Consider the following 20,239-nt stretch of genomic DNA (forward strand, 5'->3'; position numbering starts at 1 on the left):
AACTGAATGGATGCCCATCAATTGGAGAATGGCTGAATAAGTTATAGTAGATGAATGTTATGGAATATTATTGTTCTATATGAAACAATCAGCAGGATGATTTCAAAGAAGCCTGGAGAGACTTATATGAATTGATGCTAAGTGAAATGAGCAGAACTAGGAGATCATTATACACAGCAACAAGAAGACTATGTGATAATCAATTCTGATGAATGTGGCTCTCTTCAACAATGAGATGATTCAAATCAGTTCCATTTGTTCAGTGATGAAGAGAGCCATCTATACCCAGAGAGAGGACTGTGAGAACTGAGTGTGAATCACAACATAGCATTTTCACTCTTTCTGTTATTATTTTTGTTTTCCTTCTCAGATTTGTTTTTCTTTCTAGATCCAATTTTTCTTGTGTAGCAAGATAACTGTATAGTTATATATACATATATTATATTTAACAGATAATTTAACATATTTAAGATATATTGAGCTACCTGCCATCTAGGGGAGGGAGTGGGGGGAAGGAGGGGAAAATTTGGAACAGAAGGTTTTGCAAGGGTCAATATTGAAAAAATTACCCATGCATATATTTTGTAAATGAAAAAGATATGTTTTTTTTTTTAATAGAGAAGTTTATCAGTGGGTCAAATGACTTAGACATAAAGGGTTCCATCATAAATAAATCAGAAGATCAAGTAATTACCCCTGAAGTTTATGGAAAAAGATTCATGACCAAGTAAGAAATATAAAGAATTATAGAAGGCAGAATGAACAATTTTTTAACACAAAACTTAAGCGTTTGCGTAAAACAAAATCAATGCAATTAAAATTAGAACAGCATATTGGTGGAAAAAAGCTTACAGCAAGAGCCTCATTTCTTAGATGTACAGGGAACAGATGTAAATTTATCATAATAAAAGCCATTACCCAAGGAAGAAATGATCTATGCGAAAAGGCAGTTTTATGAAGAAGAAATCCAAGCTATTTAATAGTCATATGAAAAAAATAATGTAGATTACTAAGAGAGAAATGCATATTAAAACAATTTTGAAGTCCTACCACAGTTCCATCAGCTTGGAAAAATTGACCAAAAAAAAAAAAAAAAGAAAGAAAAAGAAAACAGAAGGGGCTGCACCTAAATACATTCAAGGTACAACTATTGCTAGAGTTATGAACTGGACCAAACATTCTGGAAATTTGGATTAACAGTTTCCAGAAGATTCATGATGAAACAAGCTCTTCATCTCCTGGGAGAGTGCTGATGGAAGAGCATGGATAATGTGAGAATTTGTATTTAATTAACTACAAATGTTTTTAAAGATATTTTGTCTTTTTTACTTTCCCAATGTGGGGGAGGGCAGGATAGGAGGGAGAGAAAGTAAGTTGTCATTTGAAAATAAAACTTAATTTGAAAACATTAAAAAAAAAAAAAACTGGGGAACCCTAAATCCCAAAGCTGTTTGGTGATTATTGGCAAATGGCCATTTTCTAGTTATACTCTAGCCTGCATAGATGAAGATTTGGGAAATGTGATGGATGGTCATATTAAGTTAGGATAAAGTCTATTATTGAGGAGGCTCAGCTTTGAACCATAGAGTGAAAAGAAAATGTCAAACTTCTGCTCTTCTAAATCCTGTCTGGGAAATGGCAAGCCTCAGAGAAAGCCTTCAGGATGCAGAACTGCAGAAGCTTTTTGCCAGTCCTAGACTAAAGGTCTTTGTTCTTTCTGGCAGAAAAAAAAAATGCAAATTAGTACTGCAAAGATTGCAGCTAAGCTTGAGTATGAAAGGTGTGAATACAGAATCTTATCAAAGAATGAACAAACAAGACCAGGGAATCCAACAGGTCAACCACTCATTGGGGATGCTATATATTGGGGAACATCAAGCTCAGGTGAGCAGTCTGTCCAGAAGAGACACCATCGACTTGTCCAGCACATATGCCATGGCCAGTGTTGAATTTCAATAAAAGTACAAAGAGGCAGTGCCTTAGTAACTAGGAGGTTGCTTATAATTGTACTTTGATTTGGTCCCCTCCTTCCATTGTCTTTAGGATAATGTACAAAGTAATGGATGTTTTGTCCCCAGTTTTTCCTATCCAACTTTAGAAAATGCCTTTATTAAAAAAGCTAATTGAGTTTACAGACTAATTATTTAAGAAAGCGTTCCAGTGATGGGTTTGCACGTTGTGATGTTAGAAATACAGGCCAGCAGATTTACCTCAAGAATCTGAGATTCTCTAGGGATTCAATTACCAGCCCCAAGAAGTATTCTAATTATGTTTTCACCTATACATTAGTTCATTAAAGGCAGGAAGAGTTTTGTTTTTTGTCTTTGTGTCCTCAGTGCCTAATCAAGTGCCTTGGTCCATATTAGATGCGTAATAGATAAAATTTTCATTCATTGTGGAACTTAAAAGTTACTTTGACTGCTAGACCCCAATTTTTTCATCTGTAAAATGGAGATATTTACCCAATTCACTTCAGAAGGCAATTGTTTTAGACAAAGCCAATATATCAATTTGCTTTGCTTTCACTCTTAGCTGATTCAATTGTGTGTGTGTCAGAGACTTGCAAGATTGAGTAGAGAAATTGAGCAAGAGAAAGATTAGTCTGATATTAAAAAAAAAAAAAGGAAAAATTTAAGTCAATGAAAGAAAAGTCACACAGAAGAGAACAGAGGGAAATTCAGAAGACAAGCAAGACAGTTTTGTTAATATTGTGTTAATTTAATATATACTTAAAATACATATTTAGTAGAAGTTTACAATTTTATATAAAAATGGGTAGTTGTGAGGATATGAGTCATATGTGTATTTTTTTTAAATGTAAAAAACACCACTCAAACATAATTTAATATAATCAAAACAACTTGTAGATTAGCATTACAATATCCAACTATATTCCAAGAATATATCATTGAGACTGAAATTATCTTTTAGATTTCTTTGTTTTGTAAAATGCCTGTTTCGCCTCCATGAAAAACACTACTGTTCTTGCTAAGGTAATATCTAAAAAAAATGGTATAGTGTAATTCACTAAATTAAAATGGGAGTGACCCGGTCAGAATTAAGCTTCAGGAAAATCACTTAAGGAGCTTTGTGAAGGATGGATTGGATCAGGGAGAGACGAACATGGAAAAAACTGATTAGGAGTGATTTAAATTTTTTTTTAAAAATTTTTAATGTGATTTTGAACATCTTTATAAGGCAACTTGTCTTATTGTCACAATCTTTTGATATAAATTTTTTTAAAATTTTATTTGCTATAAAACTGTAACAATGAAAATTGGGATTAGGTAATTTTTCTCCCTTGGCAGCCATGCTATCACAAGGAAATGTCCATTAATTCAGCCAAATAAACGCAAAAATTTTTGACCATTGTAGTGGCCACTTACCACTGACTCCATGTGACAGTATGAAATATTAGAATACAATTAAGATACTGAAAAAAAATATCTGATACCAAAAACAACTGACTTGGAAAATAAGTTAAGAGATAATTTAGAAATCACTGTATTCTCTGAAAATCATATTTTTTTTTAAAGCTGGGACACTATTTTTCAAGAAATTATTGATAAATTATAAATGAAAATTGATCAAATATTCTTAGAACTAAGAGAGATTTGAACATATATTTGAACATATATACAGAGTTTACAGAGTTTAGTTAGAAATACATCAAACAAACAATCAGGCATGAAGGAGATGAATCGAAACAGTAATACTAGGGAGTGAATATTCATGAGTAAAACAAATTTCTGGGCCAAAGTGGAGGTGAAAAGGAGAAGAAAAAGAAAAAATATAGAATCTTTAGAGGCTGAGCACCACAAATTGTGGTATATGAATATAATAGAATAACAATTATAAAATAAATTATTTCAGAGAATATAGGTATTATGAACTGTTTCAGAGTGAAGTAGAACTAGAATAATTTCTACAACAGCAACACTGAAAAGAAAAACAAATTTGAAGAACTTGTGAACTCTGATCAGTGTAATGATTAGAAGACCCATAAAAAAAAAAAAATTGTATTTTCCACTTTTTGACAGATATTGGACTCAACGTGACGACACATTTTTGTATACAACCACTGATTGTGGATTTTGATTTTTGCTTATTCATTAAAGATTCATTTTTTTCCCCCCTTCTTTCTCTCAGCTTTTAATTGTGGGAGAGGAGGTGATAGGAAGGAAATAAGATTAGAACTACTGTAACATTTCTAAGGATGCAAGCAACAAAAAGTTTGGAAGGCAGTACAGGAAGTTAATACGGTAGTATTTATCACATTTTTAAAAGTGGAATGAAATATTCATAATTTTATATTCAATCCCCTTTTTGTCTTCTGCTGTGTATGTAAATATTCCTTTTTGGTACTTAAACTCAAAGCAAAAATAAGAAAAAAGTATAAAGAATTGGTTTTTTTAATTTGGAAAATCAATTTAATGATACTAAAATATTAAATTTATTGTGCAGTTAATGTTACTTACTTACCTCTCTATGAATAACTTTGAGCAGGCCCCTGTAATTCCCAGGATTTGTTTCTTCAGTATTAAAATGAAGGCAGTGGAGTAGATCATCCTTAATATTTCATCCAATTCAAATTCCTATGTTTAATTCATTTTGCGAATGAGGAGACTGAATCCCAGAGAAAACACACCTAATTAGTTTCAGAGTCAGAATTTGGTTAGGTTTCCTAATTGAAGCTTCTTTTCATTTCATCACAGTTTTTGAACCATGATCTAAAGCTAGTAAAGTTAAATTTAGTAAAGGCAAATGGAAAGTCCTGCCCTTAGATTCAAAAAGGCAACCTTACAGTCAACCAACAAGCATTTATTAAATGCTTACTATGTGCCAGGCTCTGTAATAAGTGCTAGGGATAAAAAGACAAAACCAACCATGCCCTCAAAAAGGTCATGGTCTAATTAGGCAAACAACATGTAGGTATGTGAGTATACATGATATATACAAAATAGATTACAAGGCAAGTTTAAGAAAAGGAAATAGTAGCTGGATAGACTGGGAAAGAAGACTAGGATGCTTAAACTGAATTTTTTAAAGGAAGCCAGTGATTCCAATAGTGAGATGAAAAGCATGGAAAACAGTTCGCACAAAGGCAAAGAAATGGGAGATTGAACAACACGTTATAAGAAAATCAGGGAGACCAATATTGCTGAACCACAAAATTAAAAAGAATGTGTTAAAAAACATGGAGTCGGGTTGATAAAGTGCTTTAAATGTTCAAGTTTATGTTGCTCCTAGAAATCATAGGGAATTAATAGAGTTTATTGAGTGAGGGAGGTGATAGTCAGACTTGTACTTTAGGAAAATTACTTTGGCAAATAAATGATAGTGAAGGATTAACTGGAGAGGGGAAGAAAGTTCAGGTCCAGGAAACCAATAGGAAGCCATTGCAATAAAAAGGTAATGAAGATATGTAAATGATGTGATAAAAGATATAAGGGACAAGATTTGGCAAATAATCATATATGTGAGATGGAAGGAATGAGAAGTTGAGGATGACACTGAGGTTATACATTAGGGTGACTCTAGGTTGAGATTTGGATGGTAATAAGTTTAGAGGAAGGTTGCTTTTATGAATAAATAGTTGTCACATTTTTTGAGATATTTCTGGGACATTCCATTCAAAATATGTACTAGGCAGTTGGTGATTTAGATCAGAGCTGGCTATGCTGATGTAGAAGTCAATAGAGATAACTGAAACAAAGGGTTTGATGAGATCAAATGAACAAGTATAAAGGATATAGAAAAATAGAAGGCTGAGTGGACCTTCCTAGGAGCAGCCAGAGTCAACAAATCAGCAGACAATTTAAGGATAAACAATACTGTGAAAAATACCTGGGAATTTTCATAGGCTGCAAACTCAATATAAGCCAACAGGATAAATTATTCAAATGGATCTATAATCTTGTTTAGATGTCCTAATGATGATGAATCTGTGAGACTTGTTCATAAACGTGCCATGAGGTCCTCCTAATGTGGCAATTCATGAAACAGTATTACAAGACATCCAAAAAACTAACTTGGTATTAGGCTGCATGAATAAAAGTACAGGGTCCAGAATGAGAGAGAGTTTATTTTTACTCTGATCTAACCAGACTATATCTGGCAAACTCCGTTCAGTTCTGGACACATTTTAAGCACAAGCTAGAATTTAATCTAAAGAATAGAGATCAGGATGGTGAGGGAACTCGAGTGGCTCATTTGAAAAAAAATTGGACATCTTTAACATGAAGGAGAGTTAAAAGGGTCATCATTACTGTTTTAAATACTTGAAGGCCTGTTTTATGGAAGAAACAGAATATTTTTCTTTTTCCTAAAAGGCAGGAATATTTAACAGTAAGTGGAAGTAACAAATAAGCATAGATCCTTTTCCACACACTGCCTCCTTGTTTGACCTTTCAAAATAATTCCAACCCTACCTGCTGGCATAAGCCTTTCCTGAACCCTCTTCCATTGCTAATGCCTTTCCTATCAGTGTACCTATCATTTATATTCTAAATATAATCTATGTACATTGTAGTTTGCATGTGGTCTCCATCAAAATGTGAGGTACTTGAGGGTAAGGGCTGTTTTTCTTTCTTTTGTATCCCCAGAACTTAGCTTGGGTAAACAAATGCTTATTAATCAAACACAAGGAAAATATTTTGTAAGAATCAGAACTGCCCAAAAGTAAAACTGGAACTTGAGTTTTCTGTCACTGAAGGACACTATCAAGTAGTTGCTGAATAACTATTAGTTAAGGATTTTGTAATGGCATTCAGGCTTTGGACATGGATTGGAACAGATGAGCTCTTATAATCACTAAGAATAAAAGATAAATTATTTTTAAATTTTTTTTTACTAGATGCTGTATCTTGGTAATAGACGACAGAAGTAATTAACATGATTTGGGAAGAAAGCCTACTGCTTATATAGAACTTCACAGGCATTGAGGAAGATAAAACTAATTTATTTGTATTAACTACATAAATATCAACATAGCACATGGAGAATCCTGGCTGGAAAAGTATCATTTAGTAAGTTACTAATCCAAAAAATTATATTCATTTGAAGAAATTTGCCACCTTCTTGAATGTTTAACTTACCTTCAAGAAATAGTTGTTTGTAGAGCAAAGTACAAGTTTGCAGAAAAAAAAAATCATTAGGACAAGGATATTTATTATTGTGAGGTGTTTAAAGCTACATTTTCTCTTTTGTATTTTCTTGCTTTTGTCTGTCTTTTGTATATATATACATTTCTGTACGTATCAGTATATCCTGCCTAATGTTAATTCATTCCTCTAATTGCATGACATTAGGTGAAATACATTATAATTGGAATCTGAGGAACAATGTCATTAAATGAGATATTAGGAGGAAGAAGGGAAAAATGATATTTTTTAAGAGAAAAGGTTCTACAGAGTAGAGCCTGTTAGTGTAGAAGGTATTCTACATATGACCTGAGGCAAAAGATGACAGGGACTAACTGGGCGGAGAAGGAAAAATTGTGATACTTTAACAATGGTTGGAGGAGGCAGATGCAAAGATGAACATGAGTTGAATGTGCCTGAACTAATCTTGACCAAAGGATACTACAGAGGAAATTCAAGACATATTACTAGTATTACTGCCAAGAGATACTGGTTGGGAAAATTTTATGTGGAACATGTATGTATTACATAAAGTTCTAAAAAAAATTTAAACATACTTTACTACTGAAATTTCAAAAACTATTAGATCTGACATATTTTTAGATGGCTATCTGTAAGGCTGGATGTGATCCAAAATAATTTAATCTAATAGGTCTCTAAGTCACTTTCTCTACGACAAATAAAGGTAAATGAGATGTGTTTATTTATGTTTTACATTTACAAAATAACTGAATAAATGGTACACATTTTTTCCACATTAAATTATTCTAAGTACATCTTTTAGGGGCTAAGGGCCTCTATTAATAATTTGGAATAAAAACCAGAAGAGTAATTACATGCTGGACATTTAAGCCTAAAAATTAGATCCTTAAAATTAACATGTTTTGGTATAATAGTGTCAGTAAGACTTTATTTCAATGGCACAATCCTCTCAAAAAGTTACTATAACATGCCCTGTGCTAATGAATATTCTTAAGAATTTTAAATTCTGTTGCTGGAGATTACATTGACAAGAATCATATGTACAGTGAATAAACCTATTCCCTGTAAAATAATAAATGAGATTTTATGAAGTGCATTAGGAACATTTTTTTTAAAATCACACTTTCTTGCATTTCATCTCAAAAGGAAAGTATCAAATTTGGGATATATTGATATTGCATATATTCCTTTAGAATATAACAACTACTTTTTCTGCTACTATATAAGATTTAAGTATAAGCTTCTTATTCATTTAATCTATCTCCAATTTTGTTATAAATCATTCCTTTGTAAGTAATTTCAAATGAGAAAGTATTTCAAAAGCTGATGACCAAATTACAATAGAAGGTTCCAGAGAAGCATCTTGAGGCATGTCAGAAATCAAATTATATAGAGAATATCCTTTGCGAGGCATAGCAACATCATTCTTCGTTAGAGAAGTTATTGGACAGAAATCATTCTCACCATCACCCAGGTAAATAATTTGGGTATATTTCACTCCTTTTTGTAATTGTTTATCTATAAATTCTACCATAACTTTTTTTTTACAGAGATTCTTTGGGCACTTATCACACTTATGAACATGAACACCTTCCAGAGTAAGATAACCATTATCATCGAAAGCTGCTGGGTTTGTAAACACTTCATCAAACAGATCACGAACTTTGGCAGCTTCTAAAATCCAATCTATGAAAACTGTATTTGAATCTGAAATGATTATACAGTCAAAAATATCTTTATTCTTTCCAACAAAGTTTATAAGCTCTATCATTCCTTCAGTAAAAGGTATTTCTGTCATAGTTCTTTTCATTTCATATTCCCTTATTCCTTTATCTCCTAAATATTTAAAGACTCTGCCCATATATTCGTTCCACTTTCCTTTTTCATAAGAATCTTTTAGTTCATTGGGAAGATTTTTCTCAGGAGCACATCTCACAATCCAGGTGTCACTATTGTCATCTATGATTGTATGGTCAAAGTCAAAAATCAGTAGAAATTTCATGGCTGCAGAATAAGATTTGTCTTACTCTGAAAAAGAAAAAATGTTATTTCCCTAAATATATTCTATTTTTAAAATTTTCCTTGTAGACTAAGATCAAACAATTTTATTAAAATATTTAAACTGAAAACATGAAAAGTTAAAATCTGTAAGAAGCAAAATTCTTTTCACCTATAGACATAAGAAAACAACTACACAACATTTTTCATTAGGGAAATAGAAATTTCCTCCACAAAAATTACTATTCTGCTATCTCATCCTGGTATAGAAATAATCCTAGTTTCTTGAAGACTATGCCAGTGATATGACAAGTTCTACTAAATGGTAAATGGCAATCTACATAATTACAGAAAGGCCCATCAAAAGAAGGCTAGATAACTATTTTTGCTCTATAATCTCTTTGTTAATATCTTTTAAAAAACTTTTTGATTGATGTTCATTAAGATATTTGCTTATAGGTTTCTTTGTTTTAGTCTTTCCCTTGTTTAGGTCTCAAGAACATATTTATATCACTGAAGGAATTTAGCAGAATCTATTCTTTTTATATTTTTGCAAATAAATTTTATGATATTGTAATAAAAAAAAGGCTAGATAGCTATGAAAGAGACAAAAATACAAAAGTTTTTTTTGTGTTTTCGTTGTTAGTGGTAGGATGACAGAAACGGAGAGAGGGCCCAAGAATCATGCAGTTCTTAAGTAAATATTAAACTTTTGATACTTTGTGCAATCTCTGTCCAAAGACCAATGAATAACATGTTAGTAGAAGAGAATCACATGTCTTGTTAAAACTAAAATACATGGAGAGGATGTGGCTAAATGAAAAGATGGCTCAAAGGTTCTTCTTGGAGAGAAAATGATTTGGCAGAATTGGTTCAAATCTATGGTGAAAAGTGATAGGAAATTGGTACTCTAATAAATGATCTTGGTACCATGAAGCACCAACAAGGTACTTATTATTGCTTATATATCAATATTTAGTACAGAAGATGTAGAGAAATTATTAAAAAAAATTTGGCAAGATCCTCTAATCTTGCAATGGATCTAGGATCTCATTGATATGAGGACTCTGTCCTCTAATAGTGGGAATGGCAACCTATCAAATATCTTCTTGCTAAATTAATTGTATTCAACAAATATTATTAGGGGCATGGAGGTGATGCAGGATTAGCGGGCTGGCTGGGCCTGGAGTCAGGAAGACCTGTATGTGACCTTTATGTTATAGTCACTTATTAGTTGTGTGACTCCATGGCAAGTCACTTAACCTGTTTCCCTCAATTTTCTCATCTATAAAATGGGGATAGTAACATACAATGCCTGTTAATTAGTAGGGGATAAATGTTGACTATTTTAATTATTGTTATATGTATATCATGAGTTTGTATGAATTTTTATTCATACACATTCATGCTCTCCTTAAATCCCTCTGACTATTGCCCTGCCTTAAGTATCTTCCCTCTATAATCCATCCTTCACACAACTGACAAACTAAAATTGCCTTGAACAAAGAAGTTCCAGTGGCTCCCTCTTTTCTTTAGGATAAAATATAAGCTCCTCTGCTTATTATCTAAAATCCTTCCCAATCTAACTTTGACCTTTTTCATACTAAGTTCCCATTATTCTCCCTCATACATTCAATATTTTAGCTAAGCTGTTTTCTATATACTGTAGTTCATTTCCCACCTTTGTACAGATTGTATCCCATGCCTAGAATGCTCCTCACGTTCATTTTTGCTTTTTGGAATTCCATGTTCCTTTCAAAATTCAATTCAAAGTACCTCCTACATAAGGTCTTTTCTGATTTTCCTCAATTTGTTAATGGTCTCTCCAAAATTACTTAGGATTTGCTTTGTACATATTTTTTATTTACTTATCTGTATATATGGTGTTTGAATCTAAGCTCCTTAGTACTATTACTTCATTTTTGTTAATGTTACCCAGGGCCTACCATAGTGTTTGGCACACAGAGCACATTTGGCACATAAATGCCTGCTGAATTGGATTGCAAATTAAGTCAAAACTAACCAAACTAAATAAAAATACACTTTGTACTGGATTAATTCAATGCAAAATTGGGCAAAGAAAATTTGGATGTCAAATATCAAGTTGGAAAATACGATTCTGGATCAAGAAGTAAAAAAAAAAGGGGGGTGGGGTGGGGCTTCCAGACTTCTTTGAAGTCTCAGTCACTACATAGCATTATAAAAATAATTTTGACTATATTGAACAAGGAAATAATTATAGATGTAGCAATCATTTCAGAATGACATACTGTCAGATAATAAGAGAAATGTTTTAAGTAAAAAAAAAATTGGAAGGAGAAAGATGAGAAGATGCTGTGTGATTATGACAATTTTATAACCTGACCTATTTAAACAACTTCTTGATTCTGAAAAGAGAATTGAACAAAATGAATGAGTTCTTTCCATCATCATTTCTTAGAAGTTAATCCTACAAAACAGCAATTACAACAAAGAAGCTGAAAGAGTTCAGAAACTAAAAGAAATCAGCAAAGTCAGCAAAAAACAATGTATTTTCTAAAGAGAAAGATATGGCAGCCAAGGACATTCTACTTTAGACTATAAGCTACCCACCAAATATTACAGAAGAACAAAGAAAACCATGGGTAATGCCTTATGATATAGCAATAAATAGTGAAGAAAAAAACTCACAGAGAACTTTATATGACAATTAAGCCAGATTATACTTGGATGTATTTATAGATATGGAATCCAGAAAAAGATACACAGAACTTGGAATGTCAGTTCTGCTGACATTTCTACAGCAATCTAGTTTCATCAGTGGAACTAATATTTAGTCTTTTCCATGGTGGTACCAGATGTCTATGCACAAGATAAAGTCAGGAAGAAAACTAGGCCTGTCTCAATATATAAAGAAAAAAAAATTTGCCCCTTTGTTCTATCACCATGGATGCCCTGTTGAGGCCAACCCTGGGTAACCTAGATCATGTGACTTTTTATGCTCTTAGTCAAGTATTGCTAAACGGTGTTAAAAGGAATTCACATAATCAAGCTGACTGGATCTAGTATAAATTATTCCTCTAATATTACCATTCAGCAAGATATATCTTTTACTTTTCTCCTACTGGATTCCCCATCATATTCCCCACAGCTGCAATTTTAAACCACTTCTCTCCTTAAGCCTCCTGAACCATCTTTTTCCCTTTCTCTTTCATCTTTTTCCTTCCTCTCTCCATAAAGGACTTCACAACATATTGCGCTAAGAAAAGAGGCCATTTTAAATAGCCACTTTTCTCTCATTTATATCTTAAAATCCTGTGATCAACATTCCCATCCGTTCCTATTTCTGATTAGAGGTGATCCTTTCCCCCCCAAACTATCCTACTTGTTTCCTTGATCCCATCGCCTCCAGTAGCTTGCCCCTATCATCATGCCCTTTAGTTTTCTATCTTTCCATACTGGCTCTTTCTCTACTGCCTACAACTATATTCAAATCTACTAGATCCTAAAAACACTCAATGGTCCTCTTTCTCTCTCCCCTTTTTCACAACAAAACTCCTAGAAAAAACTGCTTATATTGTTTTCACTTTCTCTGACTTTTTAAACTTATAGCAATCTGGCTTCCTAACTCACATTATCCAAATGAAACTCTCTAAGGAGAAATCACCTTCTCCTGTAATATCCAATCAGACTTGATACTGATATCTCTGCAGCTAGGAAATACAGTGGATAGTCTTGGGTTGGAGTCAGGAGCACTCCTCTTCCTGAGTTCAAATCTGGCCTCAGAAACTTATTAGCTGTGTGACCTTGGGCAAGTCTTTTATTGTTTGCTTGCGTTTTATTTTCTTTCTCACTTTTTTTTCTTTTTGATCTGATTTTTCTTGTGAGGCATGATAATTGTGGAAATATGCATAGAAAAATTGTACATGTTTTAACACATATTGAATTGCTTACTGCCTAGAGGAGGAGGTTGGGGAGAAAGGAGGGAGAAAAAATTTTGTAACAAAGTTTTGCAAAGGTGAATGTTGAAAATTATCTATGAATGTGTTTTGAAAATAAAAAATGTTAATTAAAAAATTAAAATTAAAAAAGAAAATCCCAAATGAGGTCAACAAAGAATCAAATACAGTTGAATCACAACAAACTAACATTTCGTGAGAAGCTTCCAATTGAAAAGTTGGACCAGAAGCTCCAAAACCTTGATTTAAGGAAGGGGTCCAATAGTCTTTTCCCTGTTTTTTATCAGCTATGTTTCTTTTGCACTTCTCTCCATCACCAGGTACCTTTTCTGCCCTCCGCTACCCTTTTTAGTTTTTTTTTGTGTCATCTTTCCCAATTAGATTGTAAGCTCCTTAAGCCAGAGACTCTTTATCTGTATTTCTATTCCAAATACATAGCATACCTGGCACATAGTAGGTGCTTAATGTTTATTGACTGAGTTACTAGTGACATAGTAAATGACAACTTATATGGCTGGATACAATTGTTACTTCACAGTTTTTCTCTCCTCCTTGATCTCTATGTGATATTTGGCATTGCCAACAATTCCTTCATTCTAACCTTCACCTTCTCCCTGCATTTTCATGAGTTTCCTCTTTTTTTGTTCTCCTAACTGCTTAGATACTCCCCCTCAATTGCCTTTGCTGAATCCCTTCAAGAATTTTGTTATTTTAGTCAAATAGCCTTATTCCTTACACCCACATCCATCTCTTGTTTCCATGATTTTGCACAAATATCAACTGGGCTTAAGCATGTACTCCCTTCTCCTCATATTTTGTTTCTTACAATTTCTTATTTCTTCTGGGGTTAACCTAAAGAACAGTCTTTTATAAGAAGCCTATTTTCCTTAATTGCTAGATTCTTCACCCTGCTGATTCCTCAAACTATTTTATATGGTTTGTATCTGATTTTCTACATTTATACTATCATCCTAATGCAACCATCCATAGATTGTAAGATTCTAAAGGTCAGAAAATATTTTGTTTCTTAATCCCCAGTACAGTACTTGGCACATAAATTTTTAGTAAATATTTGATAAACAAATCTATGGAGGCAACATGATTTTTAAGGCACTCAGGAACCAAATTTGGATATATCCTAAAGAATGAATGCTTTCAAAATAATGGAAAAGATCATAGTTGGTTCTTTTATGAAAAAAAAAAATTAAAAGACTCTAGCCACTACAATTCATAATGTTTCATTTCTCTTCTCTAAAAAATTTCTATGGTTGGGGTCAGCAAGGTGGCACAGTGGATAGAGTACCAGCCCTTAAGTCAGGAGGACCTGAACTCAAATTTGAACTTAACTCTTCTTAGCTGTGTGACCCTGGACAAGTCACTTAACCCCAATTGCTTCAGCAAAAAATAAAAAAGTAAAAAGTAAATTTCTATGCTTTATGTACAAAAGTATTCTTGATGAAAATAGTCGAAAGGACCAGGCAGGCTTTTGTAGGCAATTTTCTATAGCAGATGGTATCTTCACAGTCCCACAATGACAGATGTAAAGAATATAGAGCCCGTTACATGTATTGTTGATTTAAAAGGGCATTTGACGAGACAAAGTCAAATAGAGCTTTATAGGTCTAACTCAAATAAAATTCAATAGACGTTATGGTAGGCCCTGAGGATACAACAAAAATCCTGCTTTCAGGAATGTAATAGTCTAATATGAGAACAAATATATTCATTTAAAAAATGTATACCTGTAATGTAAAGAAATCAATATAAATGCCAATTCTAGGTCCAAGCAAAATTCCATTAGAATTTTGACAAGGAAGAGATCACTTTCACTTGGAATGGAGGGAAAGGGAAAGGATCAGGAAAAAGTTTCATACAAGAATTGGAAAAAAGGCATGGACTATATGGGGGTGGGGAAAGTTTATTCTAGGAGTAAATGAAAATATGAGAAAATACTTAAAGATAGAACAGAAAGTAGGTTAAAATTATATAAGATTTAAGGATAATTGTATTTGTGGAGATTAACCTTTTTTTACCTTCTGAATACTGACATCATATGAGGCATATGTCAGAGAGAAATATATGTTCACCTATGATGTTTGCCAGTGCACTGGATATCTTGTAGAGCTCGAACAAAAATGATTCCCTTTTAATGGAATACTGAATTAATTGCTTCAAATCACAGCATACTACAGACTCCTCAGTGATACTGTTAATAATTTTTACAAGATTGGTGTACCCATCCAAAATGAAAAACAATGTAGATGAAAAACACATGTTGTTCAAAAGTATGATAAACAACTGGACAGATAGTCCATTTAATTGGTCTAACTATATATAGAAAAGTTGTTGCATAAGAACGATTAACAAGGCTCAAAATTCTATAAAAGACAACAAACAATCACATTTGACAAACTATAGAACTTCTGATAATCCTGCAGCTGCAAAAGTAAATACCAATAACATTCAAGGATACAAATCAAATAACACAATTTCCTATGAATCAAAATTGTCGATGATTTCAATACTGTTTCAAGGTATAAACAGGCATATTTGTAGAGAAGATATCATTAAAAAAATGTATAAGCTGAGTCATGTTGTGAGAATCAGAAACAAATGGCCAGTAAAGTATTCCATGGTACTTTTCAGATATTAAAAGAAATTAGATATCAAAGAAATTCAGATATTAAAACAAATTAAGACATTGGATGAACCCCATCCAATGGAGGTTTTAGGTAAAAATATGAATGAGAAAGATACAAGATAAGGAGGCATAGAGGGGTTATGATTTTACTAGTGTTGAAAGCATTAAAATTAAGTTGCAATTACACAGAAATATCTATGTAATTTCAAAATACCATATTTGACTATTTTACCATCTAAAATGATAACTATTATACTGAATAACCATTACTGAATTCCTATTGGTAACAATAGACATTACAATCTAAAGGGCAGGTACAAAAGGAACCATAGGACTAGGCTATCTTTCAAGACTGAAATGAAACTGTACTTAGTACTATACTCTAACATGAATTATGAGAGTTAAATTTAAAAAGCCAAAGGAAAAAAACAGAAAGAAAATGTAGGCTAATTATATCTACTAAAACAGCTAACATTACCAGTATGATTATTTTGTTTAAAAATTTTTTAAATATTCTTGTTTCTGTTTACCATCATAAAATCCTGACCAAAATTTTGTACTGCATGAATTTTTGTAATTTTAAATTCTTATTCTAAGAGGCATTTTCAAAAAAATTATTAAAGATATGTAGTTTAATAATTTTAAATTTCAATGCTTACTGGAATATTGTGGTGCTGCAAGAAACTAAATAGCCAAAAAAAATAATAATAAGACACTAAATCCTAAATTTCTGATAATTTTTTAAGAGATAGTCTGGCACTAAAGTGCCAAATAAAAATGGTACATATATAGTCACTCTGGTGGGAAATGGATTATGATATGGGGATTATTTATAACTTTACTTTGTTCCACTCTAGTTATTAGAGAACTCATAGATTCCATTATGAAGTCTTCTGAAGAGAATGAAGATGCCTGAAAGAACAGATGGGGATTAGCAATGGGGCCATATAAGGAGACTAGCAAGAAAACAAAGCAAAGGACAACAGATGGTAATGAAGCAGCAAAGGGAAAGTAAATGTATGGAAATTTAGATTGAATAAAATAATAAAGAGGCAAAAGTAATAAGGAAAGACTACTTGTGGATATAAATAGGGTACAGAAGAGAAAAAGGTTTTTATAGACAAGGATCTCAAAACATAAAAACAACTTGAGATAGAAGGAAAATAGTTTGGGGATAAAGTTTTAACACTTACCTGAAAATGTTAATAAGTTCCAAAGCACAAAGTAACCAAAAACATTCCTATATGAGACCTATCTTAACTTTGTTAAGACCTTTTAACAGTTAAGAGATTTTTTTTAGCAAAAAAGTACCTAAAAAGAAAAAGGAGAACACAGCTAATATAAAAAAGAAAACATCAATAAAAGAATTGAAATATTTAACATTTTAAAATGGGCAATTCCCTGACTTAGGAATGTTTTATATAAATGAATAAATGGCAGAGGAGTTCAAATCCAGATGTCTTCCTATACTCATAAAAGCAACTTACCCATGTTTACTAAGTGGGATTCAGAACACACAGAGATCAGAAAGGGGACTCCTTTTGTGCAATTAAAAATTACTCATTATTTCTATGGAAAAATGAATTCCAAATCAGAGGCTTAAAAATGGACTTCTGAAACATACCCTTCCTAAGTTAAAGAATGCCTATGATTTAAATTTATGTGGGGAAGAGGTCACTAAAATTCTGTAACTATTAATCCCTTCAAAATAGGTTGAACTGCTCTTCTGGTTAAATAAATTTTTCTGTTGCTCTGTTTTGTTTCATTTCTTTGATTCCATGTCAATTTTTTATGCTATCTCTAGAACCCCAATTATTACGGTAATAAATATAAAGAAAAACAGCTAATGAAAAGATACCTACCCAAATTAATTTCTCCAAGGGAACGTGTTTTATTTCACCTTAGAGCCGGAGTTCAATGGTCAGAAACATCTCATTTTAAATATCATGCAGGTTATTTGTCAATATGTTTCAATACACTTTCATGAGGAGCAGTCCTTGTTTGGAAGCAATGGAAGTGAGGCTTCTTAATTACACCTAAAATTGAAAACCAATACCTTAATAATTTAATATGTATCACCAAACAGCCCACTTCTCTTCTTCCCTCTTCCACTAATACATATTAGTATATGAAAAAAATATATATATAACTGAAAAATAAGCACTCATAGATGTTAGAGCAATAATGTGGACATTTCCAGATCTAATTTCTTTTAGATTTTAATGTCTAGCAGAGAATCATGGGATAAGAACATTTAATGACCTAATTTTGAATTCTTCTATAGGCATTCAATTTTAATAGTCAGATTAACTCCAGATTCATCATACTCTTCTATCAAATCAGAACCTTTAAGCCTTTCTTCTTTTATCTACAAAGATGAATCTGATCACTTAACTTACTCATATACATGTTTAGCTCAGGTGAAATCTATATTCAGCAGTTACAGGAAGATCACATAAGTCTCTGGTCATAAAGGAAGCCAATTCAGTTTTACGTTACTCACAAATGGCTTAGGTTACTCCAGCATGAGTCTATGATATGTCATAATGAACAGGAAGTTGTTGACAGTCTTCATACAGAATAGTGTCTTCTGAATTTCATAGTTACCTAAATCCTTGGGGAAAGCAATATAAGGATTGATGCATTTCAATCCAGAAAATTCCAAATGCCCAGTGACACTACTTTTTCCTGATTCTCCTCTTACCCATCTCATCCCTCTTTCATACTTTCCTGAATTTTCATCCAGGTGATACTCACAAAACATAGGTATCCTACAGGGTTCTGTTCTTGGCCCTCTTCTCATGTCCCTCTATACTATTTCACTTGATCTCATCTCCATAGATTAAAATATCAACTCTATGCTGATGATCTACTTATTCAGCCCTAATTTCTTTTAATGATCTCTAGTCATGCTTTTTAGACATCCTAAATTGGATATCTAATAGTAATAGTAAATTCAATATGTCTAAAACTGAAATGATAATCTTTCCCTTTTCCCCACTGACTTAGGATCACAATCTAGGTATCATCCTAATCTGTCACTATATCCTTATTACCCATTCAATTTATTGCATAGGCCTGCCAGAACTACTTTCATGATATTTCTCTCGTATTCCTCCTCCTCTCCTTTGATATTGCTAACATTTGGTGCAGGCTCTTATCCCCTCACATCTGAACTACTGTAATAGTCTGCTGACTAGTCTCCCTGCCTCAAATGTTCCATTTGAATTAATCCTCAAAGCTGCCAAATTTAGTTTCCTAAAATTCATGTCTGACCATATTATCACATTCCTTTTCCCCATTGAATAAACTTAAGTGGTATCAAAGTTGACACTGGATAGTGTCTTGGACCTGCCATCCAAAGTCAAATGTGACCTCAGATACATAAGTCATTTAACCCATTTCCTCAACTGTAAAATAGAGATAATAAGGGCACCTCCCTCACAGGGTTGTTGTGATGATAAAATATGTCAATGGATGGAAGAGTACACAGAGGATATTTAAAGCTGAAAAAGTAGGGACAGGGCCATGAAGTATAAGAAAACTAGAAAGGGAGGGGCTCTTTAGAGTATGAAGGGGTTTAAATGACAGAGAATCTTGTATTTGATCCTAGAAGTGATAAGAGAACCATTGGAGTTTATTGGGTGGTAAGGTAATATGGTCAGACTAGTACTTGAGGAAAATCACTTTGGCAGCTGAATGATGGATTGGAGTGGGAAAACCTTGAGGCCGATGGACACAACAACAGGCTATTGCAATAGTGCAAGTGTGAAGAGATGAGGGTGTGTACCTCACCACGGTGTGCCAGGGTGATGATAATATCAGACAAAAGGAGAAGGTGTATTGGAGAGATGTTGTAAAGGTGAAACTGACAGACCTTAACAATAGATTGGATATGAGGAGGGGCAGAGTAAGAAATAATAAAAAATCAAGTATTACATCTAGATTGAAAGCCTGGGGAACTGGGAGGATGGTGGTACTTTTGACAGTAATATAGAAGTTTGGAAAGTAGAACTTGGGGGGAAATATCATGAGATTTGGACGTGTTGATTTTAAGATTTCTACAGAACATCCAGCTTAAGATATCTAATAGGCAACTGGGGATATGAGAGTAGAAGTAGAGAGGTTGGGGCTTGATAGGTAGACTTGAAACTGATAAATTAATCCATGGGAGCTGACAAGATCACCAAATAAAATAACCCTAATTTATTTTAATGTCTTAAGAAAGACAAGATATGGGATGAGGACCTGAAGGACACCCATAGTTACTGAGTTACCTGTTTAAAGATCAAGATGATGTCATCAGTTAGGTAAGAGGAGAACTAAGAAAGAGTGATGTGACATACCTAGAGAGAAATGAGTAATCAAGGAGAAGATGATGACACTGTCAAAGGCTGCAGAGAGGTCAAAAAGAATGAGGATTGGGGAAAAAAAAAAAAAAAAAAAGAAAAAAAAAAGGACTTCAAATTTATATTTACCTCTGACTTCTGGTTTCCTTGGCTTCTTTCAAGTCTCAGCAAAAGTCCTACAACCCACCT

General features: G+C 33.0%; 3 protein-coding genes across 4 annotated transcripts in view; 1 reads left to right on the plus strand and 2 right to left on the minus strand.

The window, feature by feature from the left end:
- Positions 1 to 16,998, minus strand: part of KLHL23 (kelch like family member 23) — a 77,159-nt gene extending 60,161 nt beyond the window's left edge. Inside the window, exons 1-2 of the mRNA XM_074303160.1 lie at positions 16,895 to 16,998; positions 4,483 to 4,626 (exon numbers count right to left, since the gene is read on the minus strand). The gene's annotated coding sequence lies outside the window, so the exon portion shown is untranslated. The remainder of the gene's footprint in view (positions 1 to 4,482; positions 4,627 to 16,894) is intronic.
- CFAP210 (cilia and flagella associated protein 210) overlaps positions 1 to 20,239 on the plus strand; it is a 116,287-nt gene that overhangs the window by 66,650 nt on the left and 29,398 nt on the right. The gene's annotated exons all lie outside the window — the stretch shown is intronic.
- Positions 7,823 to 17,695, minus strand: PHOSPHO2 (phosphatase, orphan 2). 2 transcript variants are annotated; one of them, XM_074303174.1, is made up of 2 exons: positions 17,564 to 17,695; positions 7,823 to 9,152 (listed from the first exon to the last, which is right to left on the minus strand). In XM_074303174.1, the coding sequence occupies exon 2, from the start codon at positions 9,124 to 9,126 to the stop codon at positions 8,404 to 8,406; it is 723 nt and encodes a 240-aa protein (XP_074159275.1). In that variant the 5' UTR covers positions 9,127 to 9,152; positions 17,564 to 17,695; the 3' UTR covers positions 7,823 to 8,403. The 2 variants fall into 2 exon arrangements, with proteins under 2 accessions (XP_074159275.1, XP_074159274.1); XM_074303173.1 differs by lacking the exon at positions 17,564 to 17,695 and adding an exon at positions 16,895 to 17,017.

The sequence above is a fragment of the Sminthopsis crassicaudata genome, chromosome 3 (assembly GCF_048593235.1).
Source record: "Sminthopsis crassicaudata isolate SCR6 chromosome 3, ASM4859323v1, whole genome shotgun sequence".
NCBI lineage: Eukaryota > Metazoa > Chordata > Mammalia > Dasyuromorphia > Dasyuridae > Sminthopsis > Sminthopsis crassicaudata.

Bases quoted from the DNA above. Each gene is read 5' to 3' on its own strand.
- PHOSPHO2 (XM_074303174.1), bottom strand. From the start codon at position 9,126: ATGAAATTTCTACTGATTTTTGACTTTGACCATACAATCATAGATGAC.